The sequence below is a fragment of the Aulonocara sp. 'chitande type north' Nkhata Bay genome, linkage group LG13 (assembly GCF_057382095.1).
Source record: "Aulonocara sp. 'chitande type north' Nkhata Bay isolate Kocher_YH1m ecotype deep benthic linkage group LG13, A_spYH_male_GT1.1, whole genome shotgun sequence".
In the NCBI taxonomy this organism is placed as follows: Eukaryota; Metazoa; Chordata; class Actinopteri; order Cichliformes; family Cichlidae; genus Aulonocara; species Aulonocara sp. 'chitande type north' Nkhata Bay.
The window spans coordinates 9,555,084-9,570,655 of record NC_141356.1 but is presented as its reverse complement, the minus strand read 5'-3'; the positions used below and the strand labels follow the sequence as shown (position 1 = coordinate 9,570,655).

Here is a 15,572-nt window from a genome sequence, read left to right as displayed (position 1 = left end):
TGATGGAATAAAAAAAACAAAAGAAGACGAGAGCCATCCTGACAGAGGAAGTTAAAAACATGGAAAAGAAACCAAACATTAAACAGCAGTTAACCTCAGACAAGCGTTCATATGATTGTAGAGAGCTGAGACTTGGGAGGATCCAAATGAGATATTCGGTTTAATCAGTAAGTGGACAAACCTGCTTACTTAACAGTAAGCAGGTTTGCCCAAGAGAAAATGATCCAATCTTTGCAAAGCGAGCAGAGGGAGGGAAAAGTTGTCCGTTGACACTTTGAAAAACTGGTCTTTCATTCTCTGAAAAGCCTGAAAAACTATTAAAACTCCTGGCCAATTGTTGGGGACCACCATCGACTGCAGATTTGGTGTGCAGTCAATAGCTCCAGGCTGGGCTGACACAAAAGAAACCACAGTCTCAGACTTCATAGTAATGAAAAGAAAACATGTCACCCTGGTGGCACGCTGATATTTTGGCAATAACCTTTGGACAACAGTGGAAGAATAACCCACACTTGGTTTTAGTTTTACAGACACTTCCTGTTAGCAGGGTCAATTTGATGTGGATGTAAAGTTGGGCTTTCTGTGTAGATGTTTTTAAAACCACTTGATTCATGGATTTCATAAAAAGCTTCCTTCATTTTATAATATTCATGTCACCGATCCCAGAACAACATGTTCTTATGCATAATTCTGCCAGCACTCAGTCGCTTGCAAAAAAACCCCCAAAAAAAACAACCCTCACTGCGTCTTGATGTCTTATCGGGGATAAAGAGGAGCAACAAAGTGCTCACTTGTTTCCGCATGCAATCACTGTAGCTTATATAAATCTGTCTTCTGAGCTCGACATGGCCATGTGCAGATACGGCGCTGTCTGAAGGGAACAGAGACACCGGGGTCATTTCTGCTTTGATTTGAAGATTACACATAACGACAGATATCCAGTCTTACAAACTGGGGCAAGAGGTGGGGTTTAAAAATAAATGTAGCGTTCATCAGGTAGGTGAAGTCTACAAACATGCTTTTGAGCTACATTACATGACTCGCAGGGAGCAAAAGTCATCCTCTAAAGCGCAGAGTTTCTTTTAGAAATCCATCAAGTGCAATCCTAAACAGAAGGAGAGCCCATTTAATGCTGAACTGAGGGGGAGAAACTATTCACTGAGCTGACATCGTGGCATTTCTTGCACACATGGTGTCACATCAGGTTACATTAAATGACTGAGTGGTTTCCAAGAATCTCATCATCATCAGACCAATGAGCTAATTCACGATCCTCTTAAGACAGAATGACTGTCAGTAATGGTTCAGTAATGGCTCTACTAATTATCTCTCACAAACACTATCACGGTAAATCTGCCGCGTTACTGCAGCAGGGGTCAAGTGGGCTTACGAAACTCGCGATTCACTCGGCATTTCCACGGCTTTATCAATGTAATGGATTAGCTGGACGACGCCCTCCACCCGATGTGTCACACACGTCTCACAGCTGCGCTCTGCAAATGTTTGGAAAAAGAAGAGAAAAAAAAAAAAAGGTGGGGGGGCAGTCATAACCTCGCCAGCCTGAGACGCTGTAGAAGCCATGGAAATCAGAGAGAGACGTGAGCGCGGTTTCAAATTGGGAATGAAACCGTTGCCCCATTAGGACATAGTTGTGCATCTAATAATATCTCCTCATTCCTGCGAATCAGAGTCGGGCAGAAATGCTGGTTTTGGAATGCCGGGTGTCATGAATAAATGATTTCCCCCTCGTTTTAGTGCACAGAGAGGAGGAAGAGGAGGCTGATTGACAGAAATGTGTAATGCTTTGCGAGGAAAGTCTAAGAATCTGGAGATGTTTGAATAAGTATGCAGATGCATGGCTCTCAGCACAGTGTAAGCTCCTGAGATCTGAGACAGCTGTGCCTCATCTGAATCCAGGCGAGTTCAGTTTAAAACAACAGGTAGGTTTTAATATAGTCTCTAATGTAGGTAAAATCAGATACACTGCTACATGATTCCAAATCTGTCTGCTTAAAGGGTCATTTTGTTATTTTGGATGTGACAAAGTGTAATTAGCTGTACTTGCAGGTTCTCAGTCATCCAGGTCAAGGTGGTCTAAAGAGCTTTTAAAAAAAAAAAAAAAAAAAAAAAAAGAGACAACTGGACTTCTTGAAGTTTGTTTTATCCAACGGGCTCCTTTAACTCCAATATGGACCAACATTTATTAGAATGTTTCCAGAACCTAGCTGGATCTGCCATGAAGAATTAAAGCAATTCCGAAAGCAGGGTGCAGCTTTGTACTCGTAAAGCTCCAATGATGTACATGGAGACTGTAGATAATAGAAACATGTATAGCTGAAATAAATTAAAATAGGCAGATACATTAAAAGGAAAATAATCAGCAGTTAGTTTGGATAAAAGTAATCAATGAAATGACTGAAAGTAGCAGGTCAAGAGTTGAAATAGCCAAAAATAATGAACCAACATTAAAATTCTGACCTGCTGAAGCATCAGTATCAAGAGTCCAAATATACCCAAAGCAACATAAAAACTTCAGCTGCAAGGAAAAATATTGTAACAATTCTGTAACTGTGTGAAATTGTAGGTATAAACTCAGACTGGCCTGTGTGGGTTTCCTCAGAGGGGAAAAAAAGAAATCTTTAAATTGCTCAAGCAAAAATTAAGTGTCTGCCAAACCCATCCCGAAAATGAGACTCAGATTTGTAATGTCAACACATTCTCGTATTCACTCTGCACCACAAGAAGATGAGTTTTTGGAAGAGGTGAGACTAACGATGAAAAGGATTTTATAAATACAATTAACTCCAGCGCCCAACTTCCTTCTATTTTCTCTGAGCAGCGCTTGTCACAGTCTAAACGGATGATTGCACTTTCATGGCAAAATATTAATAGAGTGAAAGAAGTCAGTAGTTCAGGGAATTGTACTCTTGTCGTCACTTAGAAAAGATTACATACACGCTTGAGGGCATAGAACAATTCAGAACGTGTGGGGTCTATTAATATCAAACGTATGAATGAATCACAGATTCTGGGTCAGTTAGATGAGCTGAGATCTTTTCGTTCCGCTCGTTTTACTGCTGTGGCACTTTTACACTTTGGTTTCTTTAGCCTTTAAGCGTCCAGCCTTGAGAGCGTATATGTTCACAAGTATTGATCGCTCGGAAAAACAAGGAATTCTTAAGTAGTGTTCCCCCTAGACGACATCACTTTGTACCTTCTATCTCTTGCTTAAGCCCAAACAGGAGCTCATCTTCCCTCCAAATATGAGGAAGTTCATAATTACACGTTATTCTGAAAACTAACAGTGGCAAACGTAACGGAAGAAAACACTCAGGAAATACGGCCGAGCTGTTAAATTATTATAATAATAGAAAAGCCTGAGATTTAAAGTGTAATACTTAACTGCAATCTGACAGTAAACACGGAACAATTTGTTTCACAAGATGACAGATTCTGGTGAGGACAGGACTCAAATAAAAGGATTCAGAGGAGATGAAGAATATCTCTAGAGCTAATAATTTAAACATTTTGCATGAGTATCCCTCCAGCGCTCATCAAAGTTTAGACAAATTTAATAACTTCTTCCCCTAAAGAATCATCGGCACGGAAAGCAGAAGTGACCTTTTTTTCCCCTCCCGTCAGTGTGTCATTTCCACGCTTCTCCCAGTTCACAATGAAGGGCTTCGATGTGAATCAGCGAGAAAGGCTGATGGGGCGGAAAACGCCGCGCTTATCTATGCTGGAGAGTGGAACAGATGCGGATATGACTTTGTTATCATGCTGCTCAGTGAAAGAGAGGAGGCGAAAGGATACGATGGGAGGGAGGAGGAGGGTGGTTAGGAGAAGAAGAGGAATGCCTGCTCGAATGTCAAGTTAAGTGCAGGAACAGATTTCTTGGCAGGTGGGACGGGCCTAAATAAAACAAACGACTCAAACTGTCCTCCATTAATAAAACATTCAGCATCATCTTTCATTATTTACCCCAAAAAATAAATTAATTAAAAAAGAAAGAAAATATACAGGGAGGAAATCTAATTGTGGGGACTCAGCATCAATCACATGGCTAAACAAACAGATCCCCCTAAAAGAAGCATGTGTCCAAAGAAGCCTTGGTCTTATCGATTACATGAAAACACTGATCAGTTTGGTGCCAACACATCCTCTGCTTCAAAACTCCAGCGCTGTTACTCTCTTAGGAGAAGAATAGGATTCCTGTTCCTTTTTAAGTGGGGAAAAAAAGGACCTGTGTGGTCCGTATCCAGTGTGGACTGAGCACAGCAGCATCAGCAGCGCCCCCAAGTTTACTGCGTTCATCGTTCCCAAAATAAACAACAAGTGAGCCATTAATCTCTCTTAAATGTTCTTTATTACCTTTGAGGAGGCTTTCATAAAACCGTGTTAAACGAGTGAGTCTATTCCACAGTCGCTCCAACTGCTTTGTCAAGTTCCCCAAAAAAATCTGTTAATATCACAAGTGTTAACATAGGTACAGTATGACGCCTAACAAATACAGTAAGGCCACATCACTATCTGCACAATAACAATTACAGTACAAACTGTGTGTGCGTCTGTGAGAAAGCCCATCATAAACCTACAAACAGTAAAGAAGATGAAAAGCTTCAGACAATAAATTTACAAAACATAGCAATGCAGAGGAATCATCGTTAAAACGCCATCAAATATCTGCATTAAACCAAAAAAAGGTTCAGCTCTGTCTCCAGAGTACCAACAATTAGAATAAAGTACTCAGTCTCACAGCAATCACCCTGAACATGATGACCTTCACACGCTGGTATTGCACATGGTTCTTGTACCATCCCTGACAGTTACATTAATAAAGCATCTTTTCATCTGCAGTCTTCCCACATTTTGACATTTTCAAATTTAATAACCGACTTCATGATACAAATACCGGCAGGATGCTACAGCTAAAGGTGAGGTCTTTTTTTCTTTAAGCTGCAAATGGTTTATGTTGTTAATATTACGAACCTGCAAAGTTTGACATTATTTTCCCTACAGAGTGTCCCACATTTCCAAATCTAAGTGGTTTTTTTTATAATATAATAATCATAATTCTAGTAACTGACAATGGCTCAGTTTAGTGTTTTAAGAAAAAAATATTACAGAAAATGACCTGACAGCTAGTGTCGAGTGCATTTTACCCACAGTGTCACGTAGTGAGTGTAGTGTGAACCACATTCAGTGGTCCCAGGGGCATCCACAGGGGTCTCCACAGGCTCTTTTCCTATCCCACAGAACATGCAGCTCCTTGGCCGTGTGCTGGGGGGACGACAGCATGTCCAGGTAGCACTCCTTCTCGCACAGCCAGCCGGGATCCTGGCAACAGGAAGGGGAATAAAATTTATTTAATTATGAGGCGGACGCTGGGTCACATTTCTCTCGGGTTAAATTGGCAGTATTTTATTTTGATATGCTCCAGGTTACAAACATTAAACCAGTTAACACAATTACGCCTTTAAACTGCGACTCCACTAGCAAAGCTTTTTTGCCGCATGCTCGTAATAAAAATGTTAAGCTGTAAAGCAAACCGCATATTGAATTACTGGTAAGAGAAAAACAATCATAAATGTTCATGCCTCTTTGCTGCACTTTTTTTCTCCACAGAAATCAAATTGTACGTGCTTAGCAGACTAAAAAACTCAAGGGTGAGAGGGGGTTTTATCATTTCAGTTCACATTTTTATTTCACGTTGTGTCTTTTGCTTGCAGAGCCTATTAGTGAGATGCTAAAGTTTGGCTAATGAAGCTCAGAGGACCAATAGTGAGTACAAAAGAGTGCAGTTTTCTTTTTGTTACGCAGTATGTAGCTTGCCTCCACCAGTGTGTGAATGTGAGTGTGATTGAATAGTGGCATTGTAAAGCGCTTTGGGTGCCTTGAAAAGCGCTATATAAATCCAATCCATTATTATTATTTGTTTTTCTCTTTGTCTGACATTGTTTAACAGCTCTAAGTCATATAAAAAAACAAAACAATGTGTTAATACACAGTATCTTATCAATATTGCTGTAAATTTAAGTACCATTTATATTTACAGCTTGAATTCAGCTGCCATTTATATTCTAAGAAAAATGTACACATTAAACACATTCATATCTGTACCTTTCTAACATTTCTTAATGCCAGACGCTGACCTTTATCAGTCTGACGTTGATAAGGGAAAGTGAAAGCACTGGGCTAAGTTGTATTTTATGCCAGTGTTAGACTGATAATAAAGCAAAACAAATCATTTATGTTTTACTAAAGCTGGCAGTTCATACCATTCAGCTTCTCACCTGATATTTCTGAGGCCCAACAGCTGCCATCCATATCCCCATGCTCACATCCTCTCCCTGCAACGAGACATCCAGGATGGGCTGCTCACGTTATGATCATGAACGTCGGACGCTCTTATTTAGCATTCGTACTCTACCTGGTAGGCCCTCAGTTTCTCTGCATTGTTGGCAAGCCACTGGACCAGGTCACGAGAGACCACATAGCCAGAGCCGCAGGCAAACGCCGGGTAGGCTGGACTCGCGTACTCCAGCTCCTGCCACTTCCCAATGCGATCCACTGCCCAGCTCTGCCTGAAACTGGGTCAGGATGGCAGAGACATCATCATCAAATACAGTCTCCATTTCAGGTGACCTATCAGCTTTTTAACCGTGCACAGCGTTCCCGTTTCTTCGCTCCAAAACTCAGCTGACAGCGCACTGAAGTTAAACTGTAAGCACAAGTGGACACAAAGTATACGCTGTCAACAGTACCGGACGCCGAACTGTACTTACTTCCCCCACCAGAAATTGCTGCGTTTGAGACCCTTGTGGTCAATCTTCATTAATACAGAGTCCACGTCGATGTAACAATCATCATCCGTCTTCAGCAGTAGATTAAAGTCAGCGTTTCCCACAGACCTGCCGGAGAGGGAATATGCAGCCTTAATTAAAGCCCACCCTCTGATTTTATACAATATCCCAGAGTGGATTTACTTTCAAATACCAGCGAGCATGAAGGGCAGGAGGTCTGCAAATAAGTATAACACTTATCACATCACAGCTTAAGACCACTCTGTGTATTTTGCTTTATCTGATGACTCAGAACTCTACTTCTTGACTGAGCGACTGCAGTCGTGATTTTAACAGTGAGACATTTTGAGGCGTCGGCACACTTTCATTTCAGGTTGCTGATTTCCTCAGAGGGCCCAGGCAATTTGGAGACAGAGAATCGAGTCATTAGCACTTGGCATACCATTTATAGAACTGAAGCAGTTTGGAAGGCACGTTCCTGTAGGTGTCTACCACATCTACGAACACCATGTCGCCATGCCTGAGGCTTTCCTCCTGCAAAGTGGCATCCTCCTCCCTCAGCCTGGAGGCATGGCGCTCCATCCTGGCTGGGCGGCCCCGCAGGAGCTCTGACAGACCGTCTCCATCTGACGCAGAGTGAGGAAAACATTCGGGGTAATCAGAGAAAAAGTTGTAATAGTTTTTGTGCAAATATTATATTTATTCAGCCCAAATTTTTTAATAACCTAAGGCGCTTGAGGTATAATAACTTTAATTACCATCGAGTAAAACGATATGAAAAAATGATAACGTTTGGCACAATGGACCATTAGTTCGGTTCTTCAGAGATGCTGAATGATGGATTTAATTTTGTTTTGCACAGATTTACACCAAATCTGCTCTTAAGATTCAAAATGCAAACACATGTAGGTAAAATCAATACTGGAACAGCCGGGTGTTGAGGCTATGAAAATGCTATTTTCTATTTGGAACATATACAAAAAGCCTGCAGCACGGTGAGCGGTGTTTTTCGAGCTCTTACATCTGGTCTGTTTTTAAAAATGTGGCTTTGATCACACAATTATCATATAAAAAAAGTGCAAAGTTTATTCTGCTGCAGGACTAACCATAGATAGTAAATGTGAAGCCTCCAGCCAAACCAGGAAATCCAAGAGCACTTCTATGAGGCAATATCCCCTCTGCAATCTGCAACTCCAAGAAAAAGAGCAAAAAAAAAAAAGTTTTAAGTTATTGGAAACTTGAAAGAGGAATGAGAGTCCGTTATTCATATATCTCCTTCTAGATACTGTGTGCGAACACATACAGAAGAGATCTTTAGGACGCCTCCTCCATCACTGAGCTGCACGGAGGAGGAGTTGACTGTGGTCAGTGCGGCAGAGTCGAGACTCTCCCAGACGAGCGTCCCCTCAAACCCCTGGAATAAAGACAGATGTTATGGGTGTGCTGTCCAACGCCATCTCATCTGAATGATGTAATTAGCTACCATCAAGGACACTGCAGACTTGGAAACTTTAGAGTGGATTACATTATGCTTCGCTACAATGTTGATGAAAGATTAATTTAACATCCCCTGAACCTAGCCTCTGCTGCAGCGATGTACCGGTGTACTCTTGTACCCCTGACATCACCGCCAGGCGTACGTGCAGACACGGGGACGGCTTTCGCTTGGCGGTGCGTGTTAAAGCCAGGACATCGTGAGCATCAAACACTTTTTTATGCACTGATGTGTTGCTTTTCTGCATCAGTTCAGGTTGGGGATGTTTACTTATTCAAAGGTAAACATCAAATTCAGCGCGAGGTCACCGTTATATAAATATAAGAGGACAAAATGAAGCGAGGCTCTCCAAAATTTGGCTCTCCAAACAGATACTTATTCTATTTAACATCATCCTCAGTGAGTGAGCTCATACACATGAATGCCTTCATGTGTCCTCCTCTGATTTGGGGGGTTAACCTCTTTAAATCTGCATGTGGCACCCATTCACATTAATGATAAATCCCTTCTGTTAAATAAATTTATAAACTCCTGAACTTCCATAAGTCTCGTGTGTTTTTCTCTTTTCGTCTCCTCCACAGTTATCAACCCAAGCAGAGCTAATGAAAACAACCCAAAGATCCCTAGTTTGATTCCAGGAGGAGACACAAATCCCTTTGTGGCTGCATCAAGAAAATCCAGGTTAAAAAATAAATTAAAACAAATCTGTCAAATCAAATATGCAGAGCTACCTGCTGTAGTGACCCGTTGTGAATAAGAGCAGCTGAAAGTAGCTTTCTAGTACTTAAAAAAAATAGAATAAACTAAAACAGCTTCTGAAGACTTATATTCCCGACTGGAGGACTTTTACTCCATTTTTCTTTAGTCGTGGCTACAGCTCAGAGGATCAGCGACAAACTGACCTTCGGCAGGATGAACTGCTCCACTGGTTTGTACCACATCCAGTTCACCAAGGTCCCCGTGCTAATGGAGCTGAAGCGAGCAGTAACCACAGCCTCCTGAAGAAGAAAGTGCAAAAAAAGAAATATTCAAACTTTTTATCCATAAAGAATTCACAGAGATGCCGTCCTCCATACTGAACACAGCCACACACTGCTCTGTCAACAGCAGGACTCTAAAATGAGCTGAAGTTTGTTCAACAAACAGCAGCAGCACAGAGTCCTCCAGCTGCCCTCGGGCTGCGTTTCTACCGAGCTCCACAGAAACGCAGCATACGCGATGCATTATGCTCACAGGCCAAAGCCACGTTACCTCCTGGTCCAGCTGGAGAAGCTTCACCGTCACGTTGCTCTGAAGCTCGGCTCGGGTCCGGCTGGGAAACACCCCTAGCCGGGTTATCACCACCGGGTGGAGCACCTTGAAGTCCAGGGCGATGGCAGACACGTCGGAGGGGGTGAGCAGCGAGGGATCAGACACCGTCACAATCTCCATCTCTCCGTCCCGGCCTGCCGCTGGGACACAGAGAGGGCAGCGAGTCACTGCACAAGCACACATGAAATTTATTACAATCCCAACATGCTGACTATCTTTCTTTTTTTCTCCTAGTGATGAAGAGACGAGAGAAAGCATTCGGAAAAAGCGGCGGACTCTGGGAAAGCTACACCATCAGCACTTTGAGGAGCCGCTTCTTCAGGACGGCTGTCTTCAAAGCGAGCCCCTGCTTGTGAGCGTGCTCTCTTAATTACAAAAGAGCAGTTTATTACCCGAGAGATCAATGAAAAGATCGAGGCTGTTAAAGCGAAGCTGCGAAGCCCCCCCCCAACCCCTGCCCCGCTTTCACTTTATGTGCAGTCTACACAGCTTCTACAGCTCCTTCCAAAATAAAGACAATTAGAGGCGAAGAGGAGCAGAGGTTTTATCACGCCAAACGCTTCTCACGTTAGCTGAATGGGACTGAGCCGCAGGATTGTGCTACCACTAAGAGACAATAGACAAATCATTTTGATCGATGCTTTATTCCCCGGAAACATGACAAAAATGTGATTATCAAACTATCATACATTTTTATCATTACATTTCTGTCGCTAAGGGTGTTTATGGGCAATTACTTCAATATCAAGCACCAACTATAGGCTGCATTGGGCATGGCTCATTAAATAGATCATAAATCAAACCATTATTTTTATTACTGGCTAGTGGATGAACATTCAGTCTAAAAAAAAGAATAAGTACATAAATAAATAACACACACAAAAAAAAAGAACTCAGTGTCTTTAAAGTGCTTGTTTTCTGTAATAGTTCAGAATTCAAAGGCAAAGACAAAAATCTTTAATTACATGTCAATCAGTCCATTCATCTCATGCTGTAGTGTTTATATCAGCTCTGAAATCTCAAAACCTTCAAACATCATTAAATATCTCACTATTTCTCCTGGATTCAAAGCGCGCACACACACACACACACACACACACACACACACACCTACCTTCTGCCGGCAGCAGGATTACTGCTCTGAGAAGCTAATTAGCATTCACCTTATTGTAGTCCAAAAAAAAAAAAAAAAAAAAAAAAAAAAAAATCGCTGTGATGAACGCAGAGCAAACAAACACATTTCAGCGCCACAATTAATTGTCCACTTAACGCGCGCTTTGACCTGAATCCTGCGTCAGGTACCCCGACTGTGCTTAAAAAGCTGCCACTGCCTCTTTCTCTTCCAATCACACGGAGCATCACGCGCACCCAAAGCCTGCCTGCCATTCTGAAGCAAATCACGTCAACAACCAACAGCCATTAACGCAGTGGAGGGCAAGAGAAAGGGCTGGGGAACAAAAAAAGAAATAAATAAATATATATGTAACGCATTGCCATGACCCCAAAGGCCACTGTGTGAAAAGCCCATTCTGATGAGCTGTAATTATGTTTCCATGAAGGCAGCTTAACGCCAGTAAAAGTGGAGAAAGCCGGCTCAAGTGGACGGGCTCGGCGAAGGCGACAGACGTCAACAATTACTGCCAATGTTCAAAACTGACTGCGAGGGAGTTAAATTATTTCATATAGTGTCTGCTCTTTGTGCAGCTCTACTTTTCTAAGTGTTAAGCAGTTCTAGTTACCCCACCTCCTCTTCCCTCAGCCCTGCAGCAGTGAGCATTTCTGCTTTGGCCTTAGATATACAAAAGGAAGAGAAAGTTGTCCTTGAGCTGTGGGAACACATGAATAAAAAGGTGTTTCACTCTTTTTCTCAACAGCCATTCTTCTCATTCTCTCGACTCCTCTGCTGTTATCCTGCCTCCGCTCCCCTTTGACGACCGTGCACGCAAGCAACAGATTGCCGAGAGAATTAGAGCTGCAGTCAGATGCCTCTCCCCTCTTTTGCTTTTCTATTTTCCCCCTCTTTTACCTGGCTCGGTGAAGTTCAGGAGGGAGCAGGAGTAAGGATCTTCTCGGTCATCCTCTGGTATAGGACACCCATGTTCCCCCACGATAAACTTCACCCCCACTCTGGATGAGAGAAAACAACAAAAAAATATGTAACAACACCACAAACACTGTGACATATCCCCCCGTTTGTGCAATATTCAGCTACAAGATTTCTAAAGCTTGTCCATCTATCCACCCTGCGTTGCCATGGTTACCGGGGGGTTGCTTAAAGGCCATCACACCTTATCTGTGCTCGGATCGCTCAATGAGAAGGAAATGGACAAAGAGGAAGAATGAAAGAGAACAATATTGGCCGCTGGTCAGGTAAAGATAAAAGGCTTGATGGGGCTGTCAGTTATTTGCTGCCAGCTGCTGCTGGCTTCACCCCCCCTCCCTTTCTCTCTACTATATGAATTTGACATAGTGAGAAAAAGAAAGGCAAGACAAATCAAAACAAACAGAAAAGCTGTGAAGTTGAAGGTCCAGCCTGCTGACCTGTGCTGGAAGTGGGGGTGGTGTCTGAGGTATCCCAGCCAGGTCTCTCTTATCGCCTGTCGCAGTTCATAATGATGTCTTGCTGACAGCACCCCCACCAAAACTTCATAGAAAGGTAATGGCTCATCTGCATTGGAGACAGACATTTCACTGAAGATGACCTCACACAACAGCAGAGTACTCAAAATGTAAGGGCAGATGTAACATATGGATAAAAAAAAGAAATCTAACCAGACCTGTTTTCCTCTCATACTCAGTTTGCGGTGACTTACTGCGATGCACCCCGTGAAGATTAATGTCCTCGTGCATTAAAAGGTAGTTAGTCTACACTGATCTGATGGTGAAGCCGCTTCACACAGCCAGCGTGAGGGCTGATAATGAGTGATAACCCGCTTCAAGCAGCCACGGAGCACAGTAGTTGCACTGTAACACGGCGAGGGACTATCCCAGCAACGCCCCGCACTATTCAAATGTTACATTCACCTCTTTTTCCTCCGTAAAACACACATTAGAAAACACTCATTACAGTCACTGCCGTTAACTACCTGTCCACACACACACACTAACTAGCAAACTACCACACCGGGGCGGTAAAGGCAAAGTTAACCAGCCGCTCGAAAGGAAAAAAAGTTGCGAAGCTGAGGAGGTAAAAGCCCGGGGTAATGGCTAAAAAAGTACCCGAGTATGTGTTGTTGTCCAGCGGGGCGGAGGAGGGTCGTTGTGCCAACCACAAGTGCACCAGGACGGCGACAGCACAGGGAAGCAGAAAGAGCGCTAGCCTCCGCATGGACGGAGCCCTTCATTCAGCCGGAGCAGCCTTCAGCTTTAGCGGCGCGGAGCCTGCCTACCTTCCTCGAGCCGCACGGTGCTGCGCGGTGTGAGCTGCTCCGTGTGTGCGCTTCATTTCAGCTCCGCAGCTCTCCGCCGGGCTTTCACCACTGCCTCATGTCTGCCTCCGCTGCTCGATGAGCGAGACCAATGGGAGACGAGGAGCCCTACCGCGGTGCACTCTGGGAGGTGAAGTTCAACCCTGTAGCCAATCGAACGAGCCTTAAACTTGATATAGCAGTTCTCTAGGTTAATAATAAAAATAATAAATCATACAAATGTATGCTCTGGTCCTTTCTCAGCTTAATAAAATTACTTTTATTCTTTTGACATAGCTTCATTATTATCAATATTATTATTTGTAGGATTAATAGTAATAGTATTTAAAAAACATTAAGTATTACATTACTTTTTAAAACTCTAGCTAGTGAAATAAAACTATAAAGTACATGTATCTAGTACATTTACTTAGCTAGACTAGCATGGAAAAAAAGATGCAAATTAGAGTGACAAATACTGGATATTTAGGGCCAAAAAAAAAAAAAAAAGTTTTTATGTGATACAGTGGTCCGGTTCCCTTTCCTCCATCATACTGTGTACAAAGATAAATGTGTTGACAACAGCAGGCAACACTTTCTAGCATTTAATGTGTCTCCATTAAAAATAAATCAGCCTCGTGCTGTTTTATTTTCCACTCAAATCATATTAAAGTCAAGAGTATGTTAATTTAAGTATGTTCACTAAATATTTTATCCCATGTCCCTAAAACAAATGAAACGCTAAAACACTAAAGGTGCGTCCCATCCCATGATTATCACATAAAGACATGTCAGTTTGGTAGGTTTGTTTTCCTTTACTCCACACAGTAAAGTGAGGAAAACACTGTAAGCAAAGACAAAAATTAACATATGAATCATTTCATCCTCTCTAAACCCAGGTGATGTGTTCTAGCATTAAGAGCGCAACTTTATCAAAAGCTGTTCCCCTGTGCTGCACATAAATCATTTAAATGGAATCTTTTGTGCATGGAGACGAACGCTTGAGGAGGATTTCTTTTGACTCGGAGAGCACCAGTGTTTTCCCGGAGGAGGAGGAATGGATCACCCCACTGAAGAAAAAAAAAACAAACAAGCCCTCTATAGTGCTTGTAAACATTTTATTTGTATTGATTTTAATGGAATTCCAGCATTTCACAAGTGCCATTTCAGAGACCTTACTGCCCCTCGGAGTGAAAAAATAATGTGACGGGGAAACACTGCAATGTGCTGCATGTCAGTGCCCTGAGCAGAATTCATTGAGAAGCTGCTGCAGAACACCATGCTGTGCCTGTAGATGAATAATCTTATCAGGAATTATTACTATTCTGGTAGACTTTGGGGGCCTCACTGCTCAATTTGGAAAATTGCTCCAGTGCAGATATCCAATATTAGATAACCCTCTGCCCCAGGGATAATTACTTTCCTGTGCATTATATAATTCTTTTTGGACTCTTATTCATAGATCTACTCATTAGGATGATTTAGTTCTCTCCCCGCAACACATTATTCATTTGAAAGGAAAAGGCTATTCATAGCATGTTCAGGGGTCCTTGAAACCCATCCAAACATCCCGCAATGCTGTGGCTTCTCCAGCCCTCGTCTATCAGAGTCTGCTTATTTATATGTGGAGTTCATACTCTATTTATACTATTCCAACTTGTGTTTCTCATCTTTTCCCACTCAGGAATCACTGTACTTTCCCTCCACATCTATAAAAGTTTCTTTTTATCCAGTCAGGTCCCACATGGGAACAATGTGCCTGCAATGATGCAGGGACCTAATTTTAGGGGTTTTTTTTGGGTACACCATTTGTCTTCTCAATAGCGCATATCGTTTCCACAAGCAAAAGGATTTTTCTTAACTTTGATGTAGCCATGACCAACAACTAAATTTAAGCAATATAATTGCCAAGAGATTTAAGGTGTAGATTGACAGAGATCAAGATTTTTCAGATTGTGGAAAAACAAAAGCGTTTCAACTTTAGAAACCAGAAGCGTATTCATGGAGGAGCCCATCATTCACTGTAAGATGCTGACTGAGAAACTTTGCCTCTCACTGGGGTTTAAATGTGAAATAAATGTAGATAATCCACAGCACAGCTGGTCCCAAGCCTTAAAAAAAAAAAACAGAAAGAAAAGAAAAACTATAACACTGACTACTTCTTAATTACATCCTAGCCCTTTGGGATCAACCGGGCGAAGAAAAAAAAAAAAAAATCAATAAGAGATACCAGTATTCACCTTCTCAGTGTCATTCATCAAAACTGTCAGTGCTGTGCATTAAATCATAACTGCTATCTCTCATAATATCAACACGCAAGAGTTGATTTCCTTGTTTGTCCAAAAAAAAAAAACCAATTCTGCCTCTGACCCGATCATCAGACCATGAAGTGCAGTGAAAAGTAGCTAAAAATAGAATAACCACTATCAACTAAATTAGGTGCAAAGTTGTAATTTTGGCCTATTCCCCCAGTGAGGATGTAAATGGATGCATGGATGGAGACATGAAGGAGCAACAGCAGACAACGTGAATGCTGATGTCAGCCGCGGATACCTC

At 42.2% G+C, this 15,572-nt stretch overlaps 1 protein-coding gene across 1 annotated transcript; it reads right to left on the bottom strand.

The window, feature by feature from the left end:
* Positions 1-4,347: 4,347 nt before the first annotated feature.
* b3galnt2 (beta-1,3-N-acetylgalactosaminyltransferase 2) lies at positions 4,348-13,119 on the bottom strand. The gene is made up of 12 exons (XM_086258611.1): positions 12,829-13,119; positions 12,151-12,277; positions 11,636-11,736; positions 9,550-9,749; positions 9,201-9,296; positions 8,107-8,217; positions 7,910-7,988; positions 7,246-7,429; positions 6,786-6,911; positions 6,431-6,590; positions 6,294-6,350; positions 4,348-5,337 (listed from the first exon to the last, which is right to left on the bottom strand). Exons 1-12 carry the CDS (start codon positions 12,935-12,937, stop codon positions 5,200-5,202), a joined length of 1,488 nt encoding a protein of 495 aa, XP_086114737.1. The 5' UTR covers positions 12,938-13,119; the 3' UTR covers positions 4,348-5,199.
* Between the last annotated feature and the right edge of the window lie 2,453 nt (positions 13,120-15,572).

Bases quoted from the DNA above. Each gene is read 5' to 3' on its own strand.
- b3galnt2 (XM_086258611.1), bottom strand. From the start codon at position 12,937: ATGCGGAGGCTAGCGCTCTTTCTGCTTCCCTGTGCTGTCGCCGTCCTG. The intron at 8,218-9,200 runs GTCAGTTTGTCG...TCTTTATTCCAG, and splicing joins AGCAGTTCATCCTGCCGAAG to GGGTTTGAGGGGACGCTCGT. The intron at 7,430-7,909 runs GTTAGTCCTGCA...ACTCTGCGTCAG, and splicing joins CTTCACATTTACTATCTATG to ATGGAGACGGTCTGTCAGAG.